The sequence below is a fragment of the Triturus cristatus genome, chromosome 2_1 (genome assembly GCF_964204655.1).
Source record: "Triturus cristatus chromosome 2_1, aTriCri1.1, whole genome shotgun sequence".
Lineage (NCBI taxonomy): Eukaryota > Metazoa > Chordata > Amphibia > Caudata > Salamandridae > Triturus > Triturus cristatus.
Genome location: NC_140581.1, coordinates 554,535,160 through 554,556,489, shown reverse-complemented (window position 1 = coordinate 554,556,489; position 21,330 = coordinate 554,535,160). Strand labels below are relative to the sequence as shown.

The 21,330-nt window shown below is 41.4% G+C and overlaps 1 protein-coding gene across 21 annotated transcripts in view; it reads left to right on the top strand.

Annotated features, from left to right (window-relative positions):
- Positions 1-21,330, top strand: part of MEF2C (myocyte enhancer factor 2C) — a 545,031-nt gene that overhangs the window by 443,178 nt on the left and 80,523 nt on the right. For 14 of the 21 annotated variants that reach the window (XM_085632450.1, XM_085632432.1, XM_085632440.1 and 11 more), the window contains one exon: positions 17,992-18,135. In XM_085632450.1, the coding sequence (XP_085488576.1) occupies positions 17,992-18,135 (144 nt within the window). Of the gene's footprint in view, positions 1-17,991; positions 18,136-18,202; positions 18,341-21,330 lie in introns of all 21 variants that reach the window. The other 7 variants (XM_085632444.1, XM_085632449.1, XM_085632448.1 and 4 more) reach the window with 2 other exon arrangements.

Genomic DNA, 21,330 nt, shown 5'->3' with positions numbered 1-21,330 from the left:
ATGGGGCACTGTTATTGTACCTCCCTACGGTCAGACTGCTAGAAGGGACATAGGGGATCTCATTAACTCCCACCCCAGACATCCCCATGCCAGTAGTTGCAGCCATTACCTGCACCCACCTGCAGTGGGCTCTCTGTGCCCCCTTTAAAGTGCAAGCAGGCTGCTGCCTCCACTGAAAAACACAGAGCGGCTTCGAAGCAGCTGCTGTATTTCACTAAATGCGCTGCCCCCAGGGCTGCGCAAGTTTAGAGCTGCTCTGGAGGCAGTGCATTCGTCATAATAGGGAGCGCTATCCTGGTCTACGCCAGACGTGTCTTTCGAAAGGTGCGCCGTGGCACACACTGGGACAGTCCGCTCTATGTATAACACGGGCCCAGATCATCAGTCTAACACTAGAAGTCAACATTGGCCCTTTGTTAAGTATTAACTGCGTGGGTAATGTTTCAATTCTCAAACGTGATTACTGGTATGTTTTATTCAGAAGTAGCCTGTACACGCAATAAATCAAACTTTATGATGTTATGTGCATTTGTTTAGCGCAGTTCTGTGATTTGCGTGGTCTTATAGCCACATCTGCCTCTGGAGATTGTATTTGCCTGTGTTTCACAAAGTTTTGAGGGCATGTTGGATATCAGCTGGCAAGAATGGAGTGGACTTGTATTGTCTTCAGTGATGGGTTGTGATAAAGACTTAACGTGGCTCTAGGTCCTTTTGTGTGTCTGTAAGAGCATTCTGTGTAAGGTTGTGTGTGGCAAAGGTCTTTGTCACTTGTTTTGTGTTCCTTTGCTGTCCATTGGTCCTCATGGGCTGCGTGCGCACATGTCTATGCAAACTCCAAATGTGTCTCACTATCAGACCATTCTTGTATCTGTGTTACCTCCTTTCTTCTTTATACTTATGCGGTTACATGTATAGAACATGGCGCTAAATGTGCCCGCAATATCCTTTTGGCGGGTAAAGAGTGCATGAATTTTTTTTATTTCTTGATTTTTGATCAAACCCGGTAACGCGGAAGGTTCAAAGGGGGCAAATTATAGAAGAGTCAATAGCAGCACTTAGCAGAACACACAGCTGTTTGAGACGGAATCAAAGCAGCCGTTCCCGGTGAACGTGTTCTGCGCTGGTGGAGGCGTGTGATGTAATTAAACATAAAACAGATCAGCGCGGCCTTGGCTCCTCTAATTCATATGCATGGCTGTCGCATGTTTCCGGCATGCTCAAACCGAGCCTACAAAAATGAGCGCTTCCTACTTCTCTTTCCATCTGCTAGAAATCTGCGGCCTTGAATTTCAACCACGGTGCCTGTGAGGAGGGAGCGAACAGAGGTTTTCTTTTGGCGTTTATCTCCAACCATATGGGCTCCATCTTTTTCCAAATTCATCCGTTTAATGCTTCGAATATATTTGCACTGTTTTTACCGCGTCATTACAACATGGAGTCTAATCACTCTCTTGCAGCGAAGGCCTCAAACAACCCGTGTGATTCTGGGAGCCTGCTCGTTTTGCCATTTTCCTTCTGGAATGCTCTAGCACTTAGTTTACTAGTTTTGTCAGCTATTCGAGCTTTCTTCGAACAAAAGTGAAGCAGGCGTATAAAATCACCTATGGGAAGTGTGTTTAACCAAAGGTTTAGTTGGCATATTCAATCATCTATCTACTCGTTAAACGCTGGCCAACAAAAACCGAGTGTACAGACCTCAGCCCTGCTGAAATAATGTCTTTTCTCATCAGGAAAATGAAAGCCAGGACACATGGCAGCCTACACCCAACTCATGTACTGAACTACATAAATGTCACAAAAAGGGTTAGCGAGCATTCGGCTTTGCGAGATTCAGTCAATATTGATGGTAACAGGTGTACATATAGAACACCAAGACGGCTGCTCAAACGAGGAAGGTACGCTTAGGGCGTTTGCTGGAAAATAGGAAACGATGAGCAGGTGAGCTTTTATGAACAAGACTGATTGGTCAATGTTCACTGTCCCTGGTGGACAAGTCATTCATGGCATCGCATGGTCATGGTTCATTCAAACACTCCGTTGTTGGACCTAATTATTCTATGGCACTGCTTCCAAGTCATTGGCGTTTGGACCTTTGCTGGACTTAGATTTGTGACTTAGTTTTTGCAGAGGTTGCATTTGGGATATGTGGGGCAGTTTTCTGTATTTAGATTGGACCCTTATTCAGGAACAAACTTCACATGGTGCGCCTTTCTTAAATGTTCATCCTCGATGTAACCAGTTCAGGCTTGATGTGGATCTGTTTTTCTCTGGTTGAGGGTTCATCTTGATGCCAGGTTTTGCACACTCTTGTCAGTTTATTTTGTAAACTTGTGTGCACCATATTGCAGAAGTAGTAGTTTAATCATGATTTTACTGCGGATTTATTCAACTCGGTATTGAGACTAGTTTGTAGAATTAAAAAGACTTTTTTGAGGTATAATTGCCTAGAAATTGCTTCCTCTGACCTCTGACAAGACCTGATGGCGAAGAAGAGGGCTAAGAACTAAAGTTCATGGCCCTGTTTTTTTAATCTCTGTGCAAGTACCAGAGTTGTACACAGAAAAGTGGGCAATTAGTGTCGCTCGAAGCACAAGAATCTAACTTTTGATATCATTCAGGTAAAGAACCCCCACCTTCATCCAATGATAGATCTGATCCAAACATTTTCCTATGTTTTCCTTGTTTGCATTTTCTCAGATAGATCCGTATTTGTAAACCTTCTGCATGTATCTGAAACGGGCTCATAGGGCGACTCATAGGGCGACAGGAATGGCCAGCGGGGTGCATAATATTGATTCCTTTGCCCAGAGTTTTGTATGGATGCACCGGGACACCTCCGTTGAGGTAGCTGTTGAACTGTACACATGTTCTCTGTTCTGATTTGATGCCATCATGATCTTCTGATGAGAGGTTTCCAAGGAATATCTGGATCCATTCTATGGCTGTGCTTGTGTGACAAATTTAATTCTTTAGCCTTTTTACTAGGACATTATGGTGAGCTGCTGATATGGAGAGGTAAGTTAAAATTGCTTGATACCTGTCTTTCAGTGCAGTCTGTTGGGGCCTCATGTACATTTGCTACTGCAAATATGGCCTAACTCCTGACTGGTCACTGTTTCACTTCATCTAAGCATGCCTTTCGCCTGTATTTTACGCTGGTATGGAAGGTCTTCAATTAATCATATCTTGGCGGTGTTAACTATACCCTGTCTGATTTTTCACAATTTTTTTTATTCAAAGAAGAAATAGGAGTCCTTGCAGTGCAGTGAGTAGTGCCTGTGGCAAGGTGTAGGCATCCTCAAGACACTGTTTGTAGTGCTTTTTAGACCTTTTTTCTGCATATTAGATTATCACGCTGCTGATGTCCTGCGGTCAAAAAAGCCTTCTCAGTGTTGCAATCTTTTGGAGTTCATACAGTGTGCAAAAGTGATCAGGAAATGTTATAAGAGGTGTACGCAAGGCATTTTATCTATCTTTATGATAGCAGAAACAGAACAAAAGGTAAAGAAGAGCATAGAAGTGTATGCTGAGAAGCATTAATGTCAATGTCAGACTGTTTCCGAGTCTCGAATTTCAGTTTTTCAGGAATTGACATTTTATGTAAGACACGTTTACCCCGACATTATGGCACATGTTGCATAATGTACTAGGTTCTAATTTTGTTACAGAAAAAAATGAGTTGATGTGCAGATTTTGATTCAGACAGCTTCCTTCTTAAAATATCAGCAGTCTTTGCCTGTGATCTTTCACCTCTGGTTATTACACAATTCATGATAAAAAAACGCCAGTATCCTAATTGCCACTGAAGACTATGAACATCATGTGTTTGCATGTTACCGACGAGACTGAGAGATTGTCTCAGCTTCAGCCCAGTTGGATTCAGGTTACTTAGAAAAATCAGTAATTGCTATTGTCTCCATAGATTTGAGCAATTGCTGATTAATTATCCTTTGCCTTTCTTCTGAGGGAGACGCATCCCATTCAGGAAAAAGCCCATCATGTTGGGACTGATTCCATTCAAAGTGTGTGTCTTCTGATGCATAGGCATTAGCCTAATCATAATGGCGACTCATGAGTTTTTATGATTCATTGAAATGACAGATCTAGAGGCAGGAGTCCATGATTTTACAATTTGTGTCACTATAATAAAAGGTGATGTACAATGATGAAAATCGACATGTTCTGGTTTAGGATTCTTCACAAATATCCTTCTTGGCATGCTAATAATGTTGCATTTGAAGACTTTCCCTTCCCCCACAAATATGACACGAGATTCTAAGTACTTTTCAAAATTTACTGAGTCACTTACACCTTGTTTTCTTCAGAGTAGTTTTTGTTTTGCTGATAATTGTCTTAAAGTATTTGAACGTTCAAGAAAACCCAAAAGGTAGACTCTGCGGGTGTTTCCTGAATTGAATTGTGGATGCTCTCAGGGAGCACTATTACTGAGCAGCGTATCATAAACATTTCACACAAATTTGTGACATCTCTACATGCCAAACGAATCTCACCTTTCTAGCTTAGTGAATTAGAACAATTTTTATGCCGTACCACTTTTTCTTACTGAGAAAAAAAATATTTTGTGATTTTGATCCTTCTACTGTGCTAGACATTTGGTGCATCCTAACTTCGAAGAACCATCTAGTAGTATCAAAGGTTAATTTGCTTGTGTTCTGCAGACCAGCGGCTTGGGGCCAGATGTACAAAGCATATGGCAGTCGCAAATGGCCCGATTTGCATAATCCGCTCATTTGTGACCACAAAACTGCTTTTCCAAATATACAAAGGGCAAAATGCAGTTCTGTAACTTGTTACCGAATTGCAATTTGCACTCGCATTTTGATATTTGGAAGGGGTGTGTTTACGTCATCTCACTCAAATGCTGAATCGGTATGGTATGTATTATTTTTTTGCGAACGATTTTCGGTCGCAAATTAGTAATACTTTACACCAGTTTAAAAGTGGTGGTAACCCATTCCTCAATGGGAAAGGATCTCCTTGGGACACCTGCCCCTTCGAGAATGTTTAAAAAAAATTCTAAGTACATGCAATTGTCCAAGTAACCACTGCCTGCTCTTAAAAATTAAACATACCGTTTCATTTTCTTTTTGTAAACATATCCATTGTATGACCTGCTAGGAATCGCTATTTGGGATACAAAAATACATACATTAGGAATACCCATTTCCTAATTTTGATTCTGATATAATCGCAATTAGAAACTCCGTATTCCTAATGTTTGCCGATCTAGCTCTAGGTTCCTGCTCTTGCATGACTCTCCTGGGTAGCGCGGTCAAGCTGTCAAAGCCTAGTCCACGAAAGAGTGAATCAGATGCAAAACATAATAATCAATATAAAAAGAAATAGTATGTTCAGTCCGGTACATTACTTACAGAAATATATATTTAATAAGCATGTTTACCGTTATAGAAAACAATGAAAAGTAATAGTGGTGGTCTTTTCTCTTTAGCCATAACCAGTCAAGAGTTATACAAAAATAGCTTAAGGGTTAGGCCCCTCTTTTGGAGTTTCATTGTTGGGTTGTAGTCTGTCCATGGTTTATTCCGGCAGAACACTTCTTACATTTCTTCAGGCCGATAGCGAGCGGTGAGTGGGCCTTCGGCAGTCTCAGCACCAGGACTCTCCGTGGAATAGCTGTGCGCTCTATAAAATATGCTATTCATACATGAAACAGTAAAACAAATATTGTAGCCAGAATATCAACTATCGAAATAGTGTGGAAGTAAATATATATTGGTAAGTATAGATGAAAGTTTAGATTTACTATGCATAACTCCACCTCTATGTACCTGCATTATCTATATGAGCCCCAATAAATGGCATTCATGCCACCTGAGCTACTCAGTGTGAAAATACTACAAGAGATGAAGATAGAACTAATGTAAACATGGCGAGAGTGAAGAAGTAACCCAAGATTAATGTCACTCTCTGTCCTGCTTGAATACCACAATAAAGACTGAATCGAGTCTACAGACATAATAACGTACTTGCTATTCATGGCTTATGTCTCCCACACTACCCGCGGCGTGCACTGCAGCTCTCAGGAATCATTAACCTAAAGAATGATCCGTTTGGAGTACAGATGCAGAGACCACCTGTGAGGACAAACCTTGAACGCCTGGCAGTGGTTGTTCCTCCTTTTGGACGAAATCTCAGCTAAATGTCATGTTAGGAGAACATAGTACTTTGTAAATATCATGCATATCAGCTCTCCCACTTAAACTGTAGCGGGGGCACACTGGAGTCAAATTACATGGAAATGACGCATGGTGCCTTAACCACAGTTGAAATGTACTCTTTCTATCCTATCACTTCACTGTGAGATGAAATGTTCTGCTCATCTATGATAGCCTGTTTGTTCATCAGTGTAGATGTATTATTGTTTGGGACCTACTTCACACACAGTGGTCCACTTTATAGTTGTCAATGGTGTCCACCAACAAGTAGTAGCACTGCTCATCAGGCAGTGGTGAGCTGTGAGACGTGCAGTTACGACTGGAGGAATCCACTGCTGGCAGAAGATACTGTATGTCGTTTTCAGTTCGGAGTGGAGCGGGCCTCATTTGCATGGGGGTGTGCCACGTGCAAATGAGACTGGCTCCCTATATCGTACTCTTTGCCTCAAACCTCAGTTTAGTGTTAGTAGCAACAGAAAGCACGTGCTGGCCAACAACTCACATGGCTATATCTAGCTTATCTTTATGGAGTGTGAACAGACGGCTCAAGTGCGACTCTGTGTTCTTCCACGTTGCAGGGTGTACAATGGAACCCAAGATCTTGAAGGAAGCACGTGGGCCCTTCCCCAACACAGAGGAGACATTTCGGCCACACGCTTGTGTGGAGCAATGGGCAGCAAAGGTCTGCAGGAAACCGATCATGCCAATTGGCCTGTTTGGCTGCCAGCCAAGTCCCTTTTGGTAATCGCTCCCCTGTTTGTCTTTTCAGCACAAGGCTGATGGTAACCTTTAACTCGTGCCAAAATCTGTAAAACAATTGTGCTCAATTCTCTCCTTCTGCCAAATGGTAATTAACCAGTGACATACACAACTCAAAAGAAAAGGCTGTTGTCGGTGAGTAGACATTTAGCTTGTGCAAGGCACAGAAGCAAACTTCAAATAAATGACTACTTGGCATTAGCCCCTAAAATATAGAAAACAGAATTACAACAGGACTGAAGGAGGAAGGGTGAAGTGGAAAAAGTAACCGTTATCAATTGGGTGTATCTAAGATGATCAATATATTTCAAAATAGTAATATAAGCTGTTTAGAAAAAAGGCTATATTAAACATGTTTGCATGTATTCTACTCAGATGAATGCAGACTTAAATAGCATTGTGTGTTTTTTAAAGGATAGAATTAGAAAATGATATTTTAGTGTGTATTAAATAGATTTGGCACTTAATCCCGAGAGGCATAGGTACCACCGCACTCTCCTGTTTTGCAGAAACTAAAAGTGTACTTAAACATCAGTTTGTCCGAATCAAAATGGTAATATTCAAAGTGCAGAATCAATGTAAAGCGGTAGCGTCTGCTATCCGAATCCGTGCAGCTAATTTGGAAATATACGTAGAAAGGCTGAGGAAACAAGGTTTTAATACGACTTTTAGGGGCTATGAATTACTTAATGTATTTCGCACTTGCTTGTGAAGTAGCATTAAAGATATTAAAACTGTGATGAGACGGGGCGCGTTGAATGACTGTATGTCGTACTTGGAAACGGTCGCACGCCTCTTTACGCATTTTCAGATAAGTCATGAAAGGGTCGTCGATATTACAAGAACACAAAGCAGAAGGCTACAAGGCCCAGGCATCAGTGCCACCGGGCTACGAGGGCGAGGCAGAAACAGCCATCTATGGACATGCCGCAGGACAGGCTGTTGCGATTGGATGTTGTCATGTGGCCTTTGCCGAGCTGCACAACAGGTGCAGACTCGCTGACAGGTGTGGATATCTCGGATGAGTAAAATAGCTGATGGCTGGGATGCGGCCTCGTGTCGGATTGTAAACTGCTGAGCTCTGACAGAACGGGCGGCCAACTCGCATGCTTGTGATCGCTCGATGCACTCCAGCCCCGCGAGGCCCCGCGAGGTCCCGCTGACCCCGGACTGATTCCCGGGCGCGCGCACGCTGCCCCTAGCGGAACCCACGCATGACATTTTCCGTTTTTTTTCTCAGAGGTCAGGAAATGCAATCTCTTCAATTGAACGATGAGCTGGGAATCCGAAACCGTTTTATCGAGCACGTGTTTACAGCGGTTCCCTTTACCCAGAAGGCATGCTAACTTAAACCCAATGCACAACAAGAATAATACATTACATTATAGACGGATGGCTGTGAATAACAGGGATGTTATACTGTACCTTTCCTCAAAGCTCCACTTCAGCAGATGTCCTTTAGAATGCTATAATGTGACGGTGGGCTTTTCTTCTGCTTGGAAGTTGTTGTTTATTTACTTAGCTGTTTCACATAGCTCTGAACAGACTCAGGTGGTAACAGAGCAGTTTACATGGGACCAGGTTACAGATTACAAGAGCAATTACCAGTGCTTTAAATGGGCCGGTACTGTTCAGTACGGAGTACCGGCACTTTTTTATTTTGAGACGGAGAGTACAGGCACTTCTCACAAGAAATGCAATACCTTAAATTGGACAAGCAGGTACTCTGGTACAGAGTACCTGCACTTCTCTTTTTCCATTTCAAACACTGGAAATTACTACATATAAAACAGACATACAAAAAAAAGGGCAACTACGGTTAGCAGCGGGGTTCGAGCGCCATGTACAGGACACAATGTGCTTTAAATGGCGGAGCTGGTTATCTTGTTGGCACAAAAAAGCTTGTGTGTGGGGCTGTCGATTTTGCGGTAGAGGATATCAAACATGCATTAATCATTACTATCAAACTTTTACAGCTGCAAAATTATCTGGTTAGAGAGGTTGTTACATTACACGTCAGTGCCCTAAGTAACGCATTTTTATTTCCTGATGGACACGACCTAATGCTGTTGCAGCAAAGCCACGTGGGCTCATGGTATATAGTTGTTTTTGCCTAGTAGATATTTATCGTCTTGTCAGATGAGGAAGAGGAAATTACATATATTAGTCGAAAGCGAGCGCACAGATGACACAGCAGACAATGTCTGTACATTTTGTCTTTGACTCTTGTAACCCAGGTGTTAAGACAATAACAGTGTGGCTTGCCCTGCGACTGCTCAGCAGCTCAATGTGCAGCCATGCAGAGAATCATCTTGTCATCTCTTTTGCCTTGGCTGAGGAGTAGGCTTGGGTGGAAATCTCCTTTTGCTGTTCACTGACGTTTTCAATTGTGCTATTTTTATGCAAGCTGTACTACAATCAAATAATGTCAGTTCCAGACTGCACTTGGCCTTGTTGATTAACGACATTCTATAAGAGACCATAGATACATCGATAGATAGACAAAAAGATATATTAATATATAGACTGATTGATTAGTAGGTAATATACTATTCATTATCACTGTTTTTTGTGTGGAGATGTGGAGGGGCTTAACTCACTAGAGGTGAATCCTTGAGCGGGGACATGATGTCTATTCCCTCCCTCAACTATGGTGTGAAATTGCATATAACTCTCTGCAAATCTACATGTATAATTTGTGCCATATCTTTTTGATACATTTTCTTTAAAAAAGCATTCAATACTTACAGGGTAAGGAAAACAAAGGTTGGGTAAGGCAAGCACAACCCAAGGAATGGGAATAAAAAGATGGAAGACTATTACAAAAATTCCATCAATAAAATAATGTTTAAAGTTTTTTCATGGCTGTTTGTCACAACAATTGCTCCAAATTCATTACAAAAATACAAAAAAACACAAGATCACAAAACAACAAATACTCAAAACAAAACTGTTCTTTTGAGGAGAGCTTGTCTCTACTAACAAGTCCCTGGATGGCGAGCGGCAGCAGGTTGGGTGTAGCAGCATTTGGCTGCTTATATTGTTATGCACAGCTAGAGGCCAAGTCTGTTTGCAGTGTGAAACTTTCATAAAAGTTAGATGTAGTATATCATAAAATATCAGTTAAAGTAACATTAATATTAGAATTACTTATAACAATTTAATCTTATGTTAAAAAAAACCTTGACAATATGCTTAAAATCCCATAGTTAAAGTATAGTTATGGTTATCACAAACACCGAAATGAGCCAGTAATCATTAGCTTCCCAATCCAAAGCTCACAAAACAGCTGTGCAAACTCTAACTCAAACACCAAATGCAATGCTTATGCCCGCACAATATCTATACCATTAAATAACAACGCCTAAAAGCATCCACCATTAAATAGCAACTCATATTGAAACAAATACATAATACTATATTTATTGTCATCTTGTAGATAGTGTGAATGTTAATGTGGTGTGTAATCTGACCTGTAAAATCTTTTGTGACATTTGTAATTGTATCCAGCAAATCAAGGTTAAGGCCAGAATCCCTAGACACCAAGTGCGTGGTCATGAGAAATGGACTTGGTGTCTGAATCTCAAATGCTGCAGAGACATGGAGCTGCAATCTTAGCATTTGTGCATCTGCTCTCTTATTATTCCCAGTCCAGTGCCATCAATACCTTTGTTTAGGTCAACATATAGCTCATCTAGATTGGGTAAATGTCACAGAGCAGCTGTCTAAATGCCAATAACTCGAGATACAAAACTACCATGAGATAAAGTGGCAACCTAAGCGATGGTTAAAATGAGGGGCGTAGCTTTAGGGGGGTGTTTGGGGTGTTACACCCCCCCTAATAAATGTGTTCTCTGACAAATAGTTGGGTACAGGTGCTTTCAGTTGGATATTGTGAAATGTCAGACGGATATCGGCCACATTTTACATACACAGACAAAAAGCTCACACACTCTCTCACTCTGTTTTGAAAGTCCTCAAAAATATTGGTTATCTAAGAAAATATTGTATTTCCTCCCTTAGTACTTATACCAATTGGCATTCCTCTCCCTTTGCACTTCCCCTTACCCTCCACTCATGCACCCTGCTTGTCGTATTATGTATTTAAAAATTATATGCCAGCCTGATTGTCTGAAAATCTGAAGCTCACACCCTCCCACCCATTTTTACTGGCCAAGCTACGCCCCTGGTTATAATACACCTTAAATACTCACTAATGTTGGTGCTAATCTCACCAATGAACTTTGGCATAATGTAGGATGCCTCCAAAGTAAGATTCTCTCAACCACAGTACCATTCCAGTCCATGGAACACCACTGGATTTCTGAGGAGAGATTCAAGCCTTCACTTTTAGGATTTAAGCAAAATGTTTGTTGTTAATTATGTTTAACTGTCTTTGTATTTATCCTGTCTATTTAGTATACCTTCCTGACTATTAATCTTCATCAGTTCACCTTCTGGGTGTATTTCCCTATCTTTGAGATTCCATTACATCCAAACACATTTGACACCAAAATTGCTCTGAAAACTGCAATATTGTTTTAACTTAATTTAATCGTGTGAAGTTTTCAATTGTGTACTGTATTTTGCTTGCCTTGCACATTGCTTTGAGCTCTTTGCTCCCCTCACTTTTAGAGGACTCACCTCCCTCTTAGTGTTCCCGGTGTTCTCGCCAGCGCCCCGGTCCACCCCGGGTTTTCCCGTTTGCTGTGGAGGACGCCGGCATATATTCAAGCTCCCTTCCGGTTCCGGGGTCGGAGCCAGGGGGTTTTAGCACACTAGTCCTCTCACTACTTAAGCAGCATGACCGGGTCGGCGCGCAGCGGATGTGTGCAGCGGGCGTGCGGCCGGCGTGCCGAAGGCAAGCCCGTCTGCGCCCTTCCACGCCAAGACCTCGCCATGCGCCAGAGATGCTGCCCCTTTTACCCGTATCACACCTTGGACCCGGAGATGTTAGTTAGGAAGTTGCACCCAGTATTCACTGGTTGCAATACTTCACTAAAACAGGATTGCAACATCCGGTCTGATAATAAGGCAACCAGACCCCCTCCTAAAGAACAGATTGCACAGGGCTTTCTCATCAATGTTAGATCTTTGATCACGAATAAGGTCGCCTTCAGAGATTTTATCTCAGCAAGAAAGCCAACTTGGGTTTTAATTACCTAAACTTGGGCTACTGATGCCTCAGGTCCTGATCTTGTAGATGCCATCCCTTCTGGATACACCCTTGCTAGATTGGATAGGGTCGGACGGCGAGGTGGGCATTCTTCATAGAGAAACCCTGTCCTGCCGTACTCAGGCATTGAGCACCCCTCATGATCCCTATCAGGCCTTCTACTTTTCCATTAACCTGCATCCCACGGAAAGCTTCTCCTGTCTTATGTTATAGGCAGCCGGGTTCCAGGACTTCTTTTACTCAGGATTTCAGTAGGCTGTTAGAACCAAACTTTGAGAGATTTAACTTCACTCTCCTGGGGGATTTCAATTTTCATTTAGACAATTCCTCATGTAAATATACCCAATCTCTTATGGAAACCTTGCGTAGCTGTGGTTTCTCACAGCTGGTCAGAAATCCTACCCATATAGCGGGGCACATCCTTGACAGTGTCTTTTCCAATGACCCGCGTATAAACAGTGGGGGACCCTATTCCCCTTGTTTGGTCTGATCACTTAGCCATTCCTTTTGATTTACACTTCCTGGCATCAGTGATGCCTCCTTCTGGCAACAGGAATCTTGAGGAAAGGAGGAACCTTAGCCTTATAAGTAAGGAGGCGCTCTCCACAAATTCTGGAGTCCAAAATTGCACTAGGCTGTTGCAGTATGTTATTGCTCCTTCTCTACTGATCAGTGCTAATAAGAGGCAGTAGAAAATGTTTTTGTGCCCTTTGTGCATGCATTATTGCCCATTTTTTAAAAGCTTTGCACCCTTAGTTACCATCACATAAAAGATGGTGTTAACTAGAAGTGAAAAAAATGACATAGCCCAATTTGCACTGAGATCTAAATGGTGGCAGTGCAAAAGTGGACATGTTTGCCCCAAAATAGAAGTTTAAACTTGAAGCATCACCTACTTTTTCAAAAAATATTTCTGAGATCAAGACCGAAGTTTTGAATTTGAAAGTTATGAACAAAGCCCTACTGGAAACCAAAACCAGCCTGTGAATAAAAGCTGAAACTAGCTCATTCTGCCCTAGGCTGGGACTTGAATGAGACCATAGGGATGGAATAGTAAATAGCACCCTTACTGATCAAACATTCCATCCACAGCTCCCTACCTATCTGTTTGATGCAAATGTTAAATCTTCCACATTAAATTCTCAAGGGGGCTTAACTCTTTCAAAACCTGAAGGGTACTATTCACCTATAAAACGACAGTTGTGTGTCCACTTATTGTTATCGCCTGGGAATGCTGATTCAGGCTGTAAACTAGAGTTGTACTCTCATTTGGAAAGGTTCTTAAGACCCGACTGACTACGAAGTTATGATTGGGGCTGATCTGGAGTCTCTGCAACTGATAAACAGCAATTTCATCTGCATAATCAAGGGTTCATCTATGGATAATTAGGTGGATATTTGATTTAGATAATCACCTTGCCTGTCTGTTATGCCATAAACTTGCCAAGGTACTGCGTAAAGGAAACAAACTAAACTATTTAGCACCTTCATGAGCTGCTATTAGGATCAACAACAAAGCCTGCCATGATATTAAGATGATCAACTTATATTGTTATGATTAAACAAGTCTCTGCTTCTTAAAGCCTGATGCGTGGAGTCTTTGTGCCCCTTTAGAAAATATGTATTCAGCAAGATTTAGCTGGTTATCTGGATTTAGTTTGTGTGAAAGGTGTGGCACACTGAATTTAATCCAGCCTCCATTTCTCAGGAGTCCAAAGAATGCAACAACACCTAAATAGAAATCGCAGCAATTCACTGCTTTTCAATATCTAATTCTGAAACTATTCTTCTTCTGTGACCGACTCTGTCTATCAGTGTTGCATCATAGTGCTCACCTCTCTGACTTCCTTAAACTTTTGTGGAAATCTAAGAACAGTTTGTAAAAATGACCAGCCCTTCAGCCATGTATTCTTTGTTATACCTACCTTGAAAGAGAAACCTCCCATTTTAAAATGTAAAGTGAATCGGCTGTTAATTTTAAAGCCAGTCATACTATTTTATTTACCTTCGGATAGTTGATAGGTAATACATTCTATATTTTTGGACTGTCCCTCATTGGAGAATAAGTTATTGATCCCTTAAATGTTCCATCCTAGCTTCAACTTAAACTCAGCCATCGTCTTCTACAGGGCTAATTTAGACCTTAGCAAAGCATACATCAGGAAGCTATGATTACATTTTCAGTAAATGACAGGGCCCAGTTCAATGGGAGCTTTGGTTTGGCTTACATCTATGCCCTTGCATTATCCGTCTTTACCAGAAGGCAGAGTTCTTCGTCTTGCTTATTCAGATTGAAGAATTCAACACTAATTCAAATTGGGTCGCTTCTTATTGTTTTACATATACATCACTTCTCACTCGTGTCAAGCTCCCTGCTTGAATTGAGCTCATGTGACCCCCAAACGCTATCTCGTCTCCCTTTGTCACTGTTTCCTAGATCTTTCAAGGAATGTTTTTTTAACAAATGTACCCACTACCCACCATATAAAAGCTCTGAAACTCCCTACAGCCAGGGTTTGGCACAATAAGATCAAATGAGCCTGCAATAGACATCATGGATACAACACTCGCTTGGTTTGCCTAAAATCTATTGTACATGTCCTATTACATGTATAAATGTAGGAGAAGCTACGTTCTCTATTTCATTTCTCTATACTCTCTCACTCTATAACCTGTCAATTATTGGCATCTTTCCATCATTTCATGTTATCAGGTCCTTCACCTCCTTTACCCTACATTTCAGATAGAAAATAGACAACTGCCTTACTGCGATGTGGCACAAGATAGCCTGTTTTGCCTACTGGTGTACCAAACTATATATCTCTATTTAGCATCATCCACATCTCTATTCCTCTATATCTCATACATTCCTGACAGTGTCATCCTCTCACCCGCAGTCAGCAAACTGGCTCCAGCCACAGAATCTGCATACTTTCCTCACCAGCACTACTAGGGCTGCCCACTGCCACCTACTACACATCTTCAAGGCATGTATGCTCACCACAAAGCACTCGTCAATGGCCTCAACAAACCAAAGTAAAACAAGCCCCCCCTCCTCAGTGGCTTCCTTCACTGCTCCCTCCTGCTAAAATATAAAATGTTTTGCTCTGCCAAATGTTAATCTTTTTTAGGTCGTTAGAGAAGTTTTTATTTTTTATTTATTTTTTCATTGACATAGCACACCTGAAACTGTCGGCATGTGGGTGCTTTCCGTTGCAACAATGGTTAATATGTAGAGTTTCAAAGGTGAATACGTAGGGTTTACATCGAGATGGGGAGAGGTTTGATAACCACTTTGAAGCAAGCAGTTATTCAGCCGTTGCCAGTGACCGAATAGTCACATTCAGCCATTGGCAATGTTGGCTTACAGAACACTGCAACACCACTTATATATTTAAAAACGCAGGGGCAGATTCATCAACACCAAAAATGACACAAACCAGTGCACAGTGTTAAATTAGGATTTACTTCCCAGTGCAAATCTTGTTTTGCACCAGAAAGTAGCACTAAAATAATGCAATGTATCTTTATGCACTGCTTGGTGCTACTTTGTGTCATGGAGGTGGCCTATGGGGGGAGGGTACATGGACATTCGCATACAGCCTCTCAAGGATTTTGATGCAAATTCGAAAGCACGGCATGGTGCCAAACATTTACATTCCCTTCCCCAGGCAGACCTAAAGTTGATACTTTTTTTTTTCTCCAAACCTTTAAAACTTTGTATATGTGCTGTACTATACAGCACTCCTACACCGTTGGAAAATTGTTAAACTATATCTAAGCTTAGGTTTTTCTTCTGGAACTGTGAAAACCTATGCTACTCAAACCACATTCCTCTATCCTAGCTGACCACTCTACTAACACAACCAATACTGATTCACCCAGTGGAGTCTCCCATGTACCACCTCCAGATTCAGCTTTTTCACTCCGCTGTAATTCCATAGAAGACTTCCAGGCTCTGTTTTGGTACGCATCTATATATGTCTTGCATAGTACTGTCCCATCGGCCATTTGTTCTTCTCCTCATTTACCATTTACACCTCCATGGCTTATGATCCCACCAACCTCTTCAATTCCTTCATACCACTTATTGTATCCTGTGAACAGAATTCGTGGTCCAAATGCTTGCAAGTAAAAAAGAAACAAATAGATACTTAACAACAGTGAGGGAAGTTTCACTGTTCACCCAAGTGTGAGCTGCTTTCTTTCCATCTGTTGTCGAATCAATAATTTGCATCTATCAGCGTGGATCTGTTTCTTTCATAATAATTACGTAATGCTGAATGTCTTAAAAGTGTATGGATGTCCAGAAAACGAAGTTTCAAAAGCTCAAGAGAACAACAGACTCTGTGCTCACAGCCTTTCAATTGTACATAAATCGATATTGTTTAGGAATATGTGTTTATGTGTGCCTAGGATAATGAGCTCAGTGTCTATCAATAAATACTGTTTTTGTCTTTTAATGTAAGTATGTTATGTATAAAACGCAGCTTAGCAATTACTCGTCAAAGGTGGTCATGGATTTGCATTTGCCACCTTCTCGGATCTAAAGGTTACTGTATATCATTTTACTTTGTGGTTGTAATTGGTTGTTAACGAACAGTGATGCCTGTCAAATAGAAAGGGCAAAACCTAAAATTAAACTGGTTCAGGAAATTTCATACTAAATCCCAAAATGACAGTTTCTAAACAAGAAATTTTAGTTTGTGAATTTGCATCAGCGAACAGCATTTGCTATGGCAGCTCTTTTTTAGGCCGCCCACTCTACCAGCTGGCTGCTTTCAGCATACCATTCAACGCACTCTTGCTTACGCATTGTAACTTCGGGTGTGGTTTAATCGCCAAACTTAAAATAGGACAAGCCTACAGTTGTGAAGGGAGGTGGGAGCTTGGCTGCACTGACATCTCCTCTCTTTAATGTGACTGCAGATTGCTTGTTGGAGATCCGCCAAGTGAGCCCAGCTGACAACGGCACTTAAGGGCACGGACCAATGTTAAATTGCTCGTTGCTGACCTCATTGTGCAATTTCCAATGATTTCCAATAGGGTTCATCTACTTTACCAAGCTTGTTTATGTTGTTGAAGGAGACTGCTTTTCACAGCACCCTATGATCCTCTGTATTGATGTAAAATTTAAGTATTTGTGGGACAATTTCTTCTTTGATGTAACGTAACAGTTCAAATATAAGCCCGAACTAGGCCAAAAATGTTCAACCAAAAGTTATTGTGAAACAAAAGTCCAGGTGCTCCTAAAAAATAGATTATGTGGACATATATTTGACCCACTCTTGTACCCTTCTGCTCCCAAACCCACCTGCCTTTAGACATTCTCATGGCCATCATCTGAATTTGGCAAGAGACCCGAGAGCATAGTTAGTGTTTATCGAATACAAATCAGAAATTCTTAACAAACGTTCATTGTGATCTTGATCGAAGATCTTCGATTGTTTCATCCAAACATGCAAGCAGTGAGTGGAGTAACGAATGCAGCTCACAAGCTGAGATCAGCTCCTCGCTTAAATTGAATTTAAAATATTTAAAATGTGGTTATCTTTGTCCACCTGAAAAATTATTTAATTTCTTTTATTGCAGCCTTAAATTTAGGAGGTAGCACATACTTTTGAGGCAGAACTGTCTTCATGAAACGTCAGACACACTCAATTTTCTGTATGAATTTCAAATTTCAAAGTCTCCTCTGCCTGGAAGTAATGTATAGTGGGGATGTGGGATACCTGCATGCAGGTTGTTCCCTGAGATTATTGAAAATGCCGCAAAGCAGGGATTCATGTTGATTAACCTTCCTGACTCTCAGTTGCTGCCCATACATAGGTGTGAACTGTACAACATTGTGTATTTCAGACGTTGAGAAAGAAGGGGCTTAATGGTTGTGACAGTCCAGATCCTGATGCAGACGATTCAGTAGGTCACAGCCCCGAGTCAGAGGACAAGTACAGGAAAATTAACGAAGATATTGATCTAATGATCAGCAGGCAAAGATTGTGTGTAAGTACTCTGAGCATCCTTTCAATTTTTTTATTTTTACTTTTTGATATTTCTCTGAACCTGGCAGGCATTGAACAAGAAAGAAAACAAAGGCTGTGACAGCCCCGATCCCGACTCCTCTTACGCTCTCACCCCACGCACAGAAGAGAAGTATAAAAAAATTAATGAAGAATTTGATAACATGATCAAGACCAATAAAATACCTGTAAGTACCTAAGGTTAGATGACTGGTCTGCTGAAATCTGCTGCAGTAACCAACCTTAACCCTTGCAGTGCTAGCTCCCTATTAAAATTATTCAAGCAAAGAACATCCCAATAATAACACACACATATTAACTCGCACACAAATAGTCAACTCGCTCTGTGTTTGTGTGAAGTCTATTGTATAAACAATATTCAGCACAATCCACCCCAGTTACACTACTGACCTTACATGCCAAACCATTTCCTCTTACACAATTTACCCTAAAATGTGCCATGTTAGCCAGTTCAGGCAATAAACTAAAGTTTCTTGACACTGTATGTATAAGTTGATTAAAACACTTTTGAACCCATGCACCTGCAACATGGAAATTGCAAGAGCGCCGACCACCAAACCATCAGACAACGTTAAAGCTTATTACCCCCTCTGCCTCCCCACAGATTGCATGAGAACCCTTTCGTAAAATTTAGAAATGTTTGTGTATTTGAGTGATTTTCCGCTTCAGCAGATTTTGCTTTGCCTTCACACAACATCCATGTTCCTTCATTGATTTGCCTGGTAGCAACCTATGGCCCTGAGCAGTGGTTGGCTTCACTCACTGATCTAGATATTGATCCGCTTCACTCGGGACAGAGTTCCTTAATGCTAAAAGAGAGCTTCTAGGTCCAAGACGTGCACTTTATGAGAAGCCTTCCTGTTTGGTGACGTGTCCAGTGAGCTGGACTGATTAATGCCCCCTGTCCTTATCCAAAAGCCAAATTTGGGGCACCGCCAGCTAACTGGCCCTATGATAAAGGAAGCCAAAGATTTCCAACAGTCTCATGCCTGGCCAGAAACTGAAGAGAAATAACTATGCATGTGCTTTGTGCTTGCTGTGGTGTTCCGCTCACTGATGTGCACAAATATGTATACACATGCACGCATATGCACATGCATGCATCCACACATCCAAACTGACACTCAAGTACACTGCACACTGTGTGCATGGCGATATGAAATATTTTGATTGGCTTTCGTACATCGGCGAGGTGCAACAATGCTACAGTGGCAAAACTTTTTAGAAATATAACTATTGTTGAACAAACTGAACTATAGATAAAAAGCAATCCACTTACCGCAGTCAAGAAGAGTCTTTGCATTATTAGTTTGGCATGGGTCTGTTTAAGCATTAAGGACTTAATTAAAAAAAAAGAATATTTTACCCAAAACATCCATTTCAGTAAAACTTACAAAATGTGTGTATGCAATTTTGGGCTCAATATTGTATTTAACAACAATATGTCTACAACCTCAGACTCCAGGATCTCATACTAACCTTTTGAGATTTGCACCGAGCCTTCAGATGAGTGACAATAACAGAAACCTTCTGAAAACTCAAACTTGCAGTGTGATGGGTCCAATTCACTAAGGAAATTAGAGAGTGCAGGGGTGCAAAATGCTGGACATTTTATTTCCAAAAAGAGCTGACCGTATCTGTGTCAGGACCACATCACTGCCCTTAGGCAGAGGTTGACATTGGGCCCAATGCACAAGAGGGGTATGCTGTTTTCTGAAGCTGGTTGATTGAAAGTTTCCCGTGGGTGAAATGTTTTCTGAAAGCTCCGTTGGGATATAAGTAAAATCATTTAAAAAGGTGCATGAGGTAGCGCTTCACCCAGTAATTGGGTTTACTAATAATGCACCCTAAAAGTAAACAAAGTGGCAGATTTACCACTTTTTCACGCAGCGCAGTGCAGCAGCCACAAATGCTGTGCTGCGTGAAAAGGAGAGAGGAGGAGAGCGCCCAAATTTACTGAAATATGGCACTCTCCTCCCTCTTTCCCTAATGCCGGCGCTGAAATCAGCTGCTGTGCGCATAGAGACAACTTTGCACCTGGTGCAAGTATGTCTCTGTGAGTCTAGCATAAGTTTTGTACTGGAAGGATGCCCTTCCAATACAAAATACTATAGATAGACTAATTTAAACCATTTTCCCTATTTGTATGTGTATTGTACAGTGCAGCACATGTACAGTACACGTGGACAAGGAAAGAGAAATGAAAGTATTTCTCCTTCCTTGCACCTACTTCCAAAGCGTGCAGTTTTCTAATGCTAAACCCTTTCTACTTTATTCAGTAATTTGGGTTTAGTATCAGAAACCTTGGGTGGTTGCATGGGAACACCCATGCCCCAGTCATGGCACTCCCCCTTGGCGCTAAGTAATGCAAAGAAGCGCTACATGCTGCTTCGCGTTACTTTCACGTTATTTCCAGTGCTGGTTTGCGTTACTTGTGTGACGCAAACACGGCATCAAATCTTAGTAAATCTCCCCCAAAGTATTCAATTCTGAGATCAGTGAATCGTTGCACATCTGCTCCTGTGCAAACATATGCCAAGGGAGTGGAGAAATATACACCATGCCCATTGTTTAGTTGCTTTCCATTTGCCCACAATTGGTGGGGTTCCAGTGAGAAGTCAGCTGATCATGCAAAAGCAAATATAGGAGCTCTGTTTCAATCTGGAAGAAGATCAAAAGCTATGAAGCTATGTGCAGCTGATAAAGATCGGAATATTTTGTTTTCTGTAACTCAGATGAGCTAAATGGTCACGAGAGATTTAACAAGGATGGTGGAGAGAGAAATATAATCCTGAGAGTAAGTAAGTAATCGATGACAATTATCAAAACATTAACAGAACACTTATTGAGTGACCGGGTAATGAATGTGTTAGACGCTAAACTGTCTAGTTTGCGCCAAAACTATAACTTCGTGAGCTTTACTGCTCTAGTCCCAGTCTGAATGATGGAAAATCAGAGGTGCACTGGAACTCCAAAGACTCTACACAGTTAAACTTTACTTGCCTCACTCACAAGTATTAACAATTTGCAATGGGTTCAACATCTCTCGAAAATATGCAGATCCTTTCAGATATTCGGAAAGCATCAAACATCTGACAGATCTAGATGTTGCTTCTAGTTCACCCATCTACAGACAAACACTAGTGAGTTTTAAAAG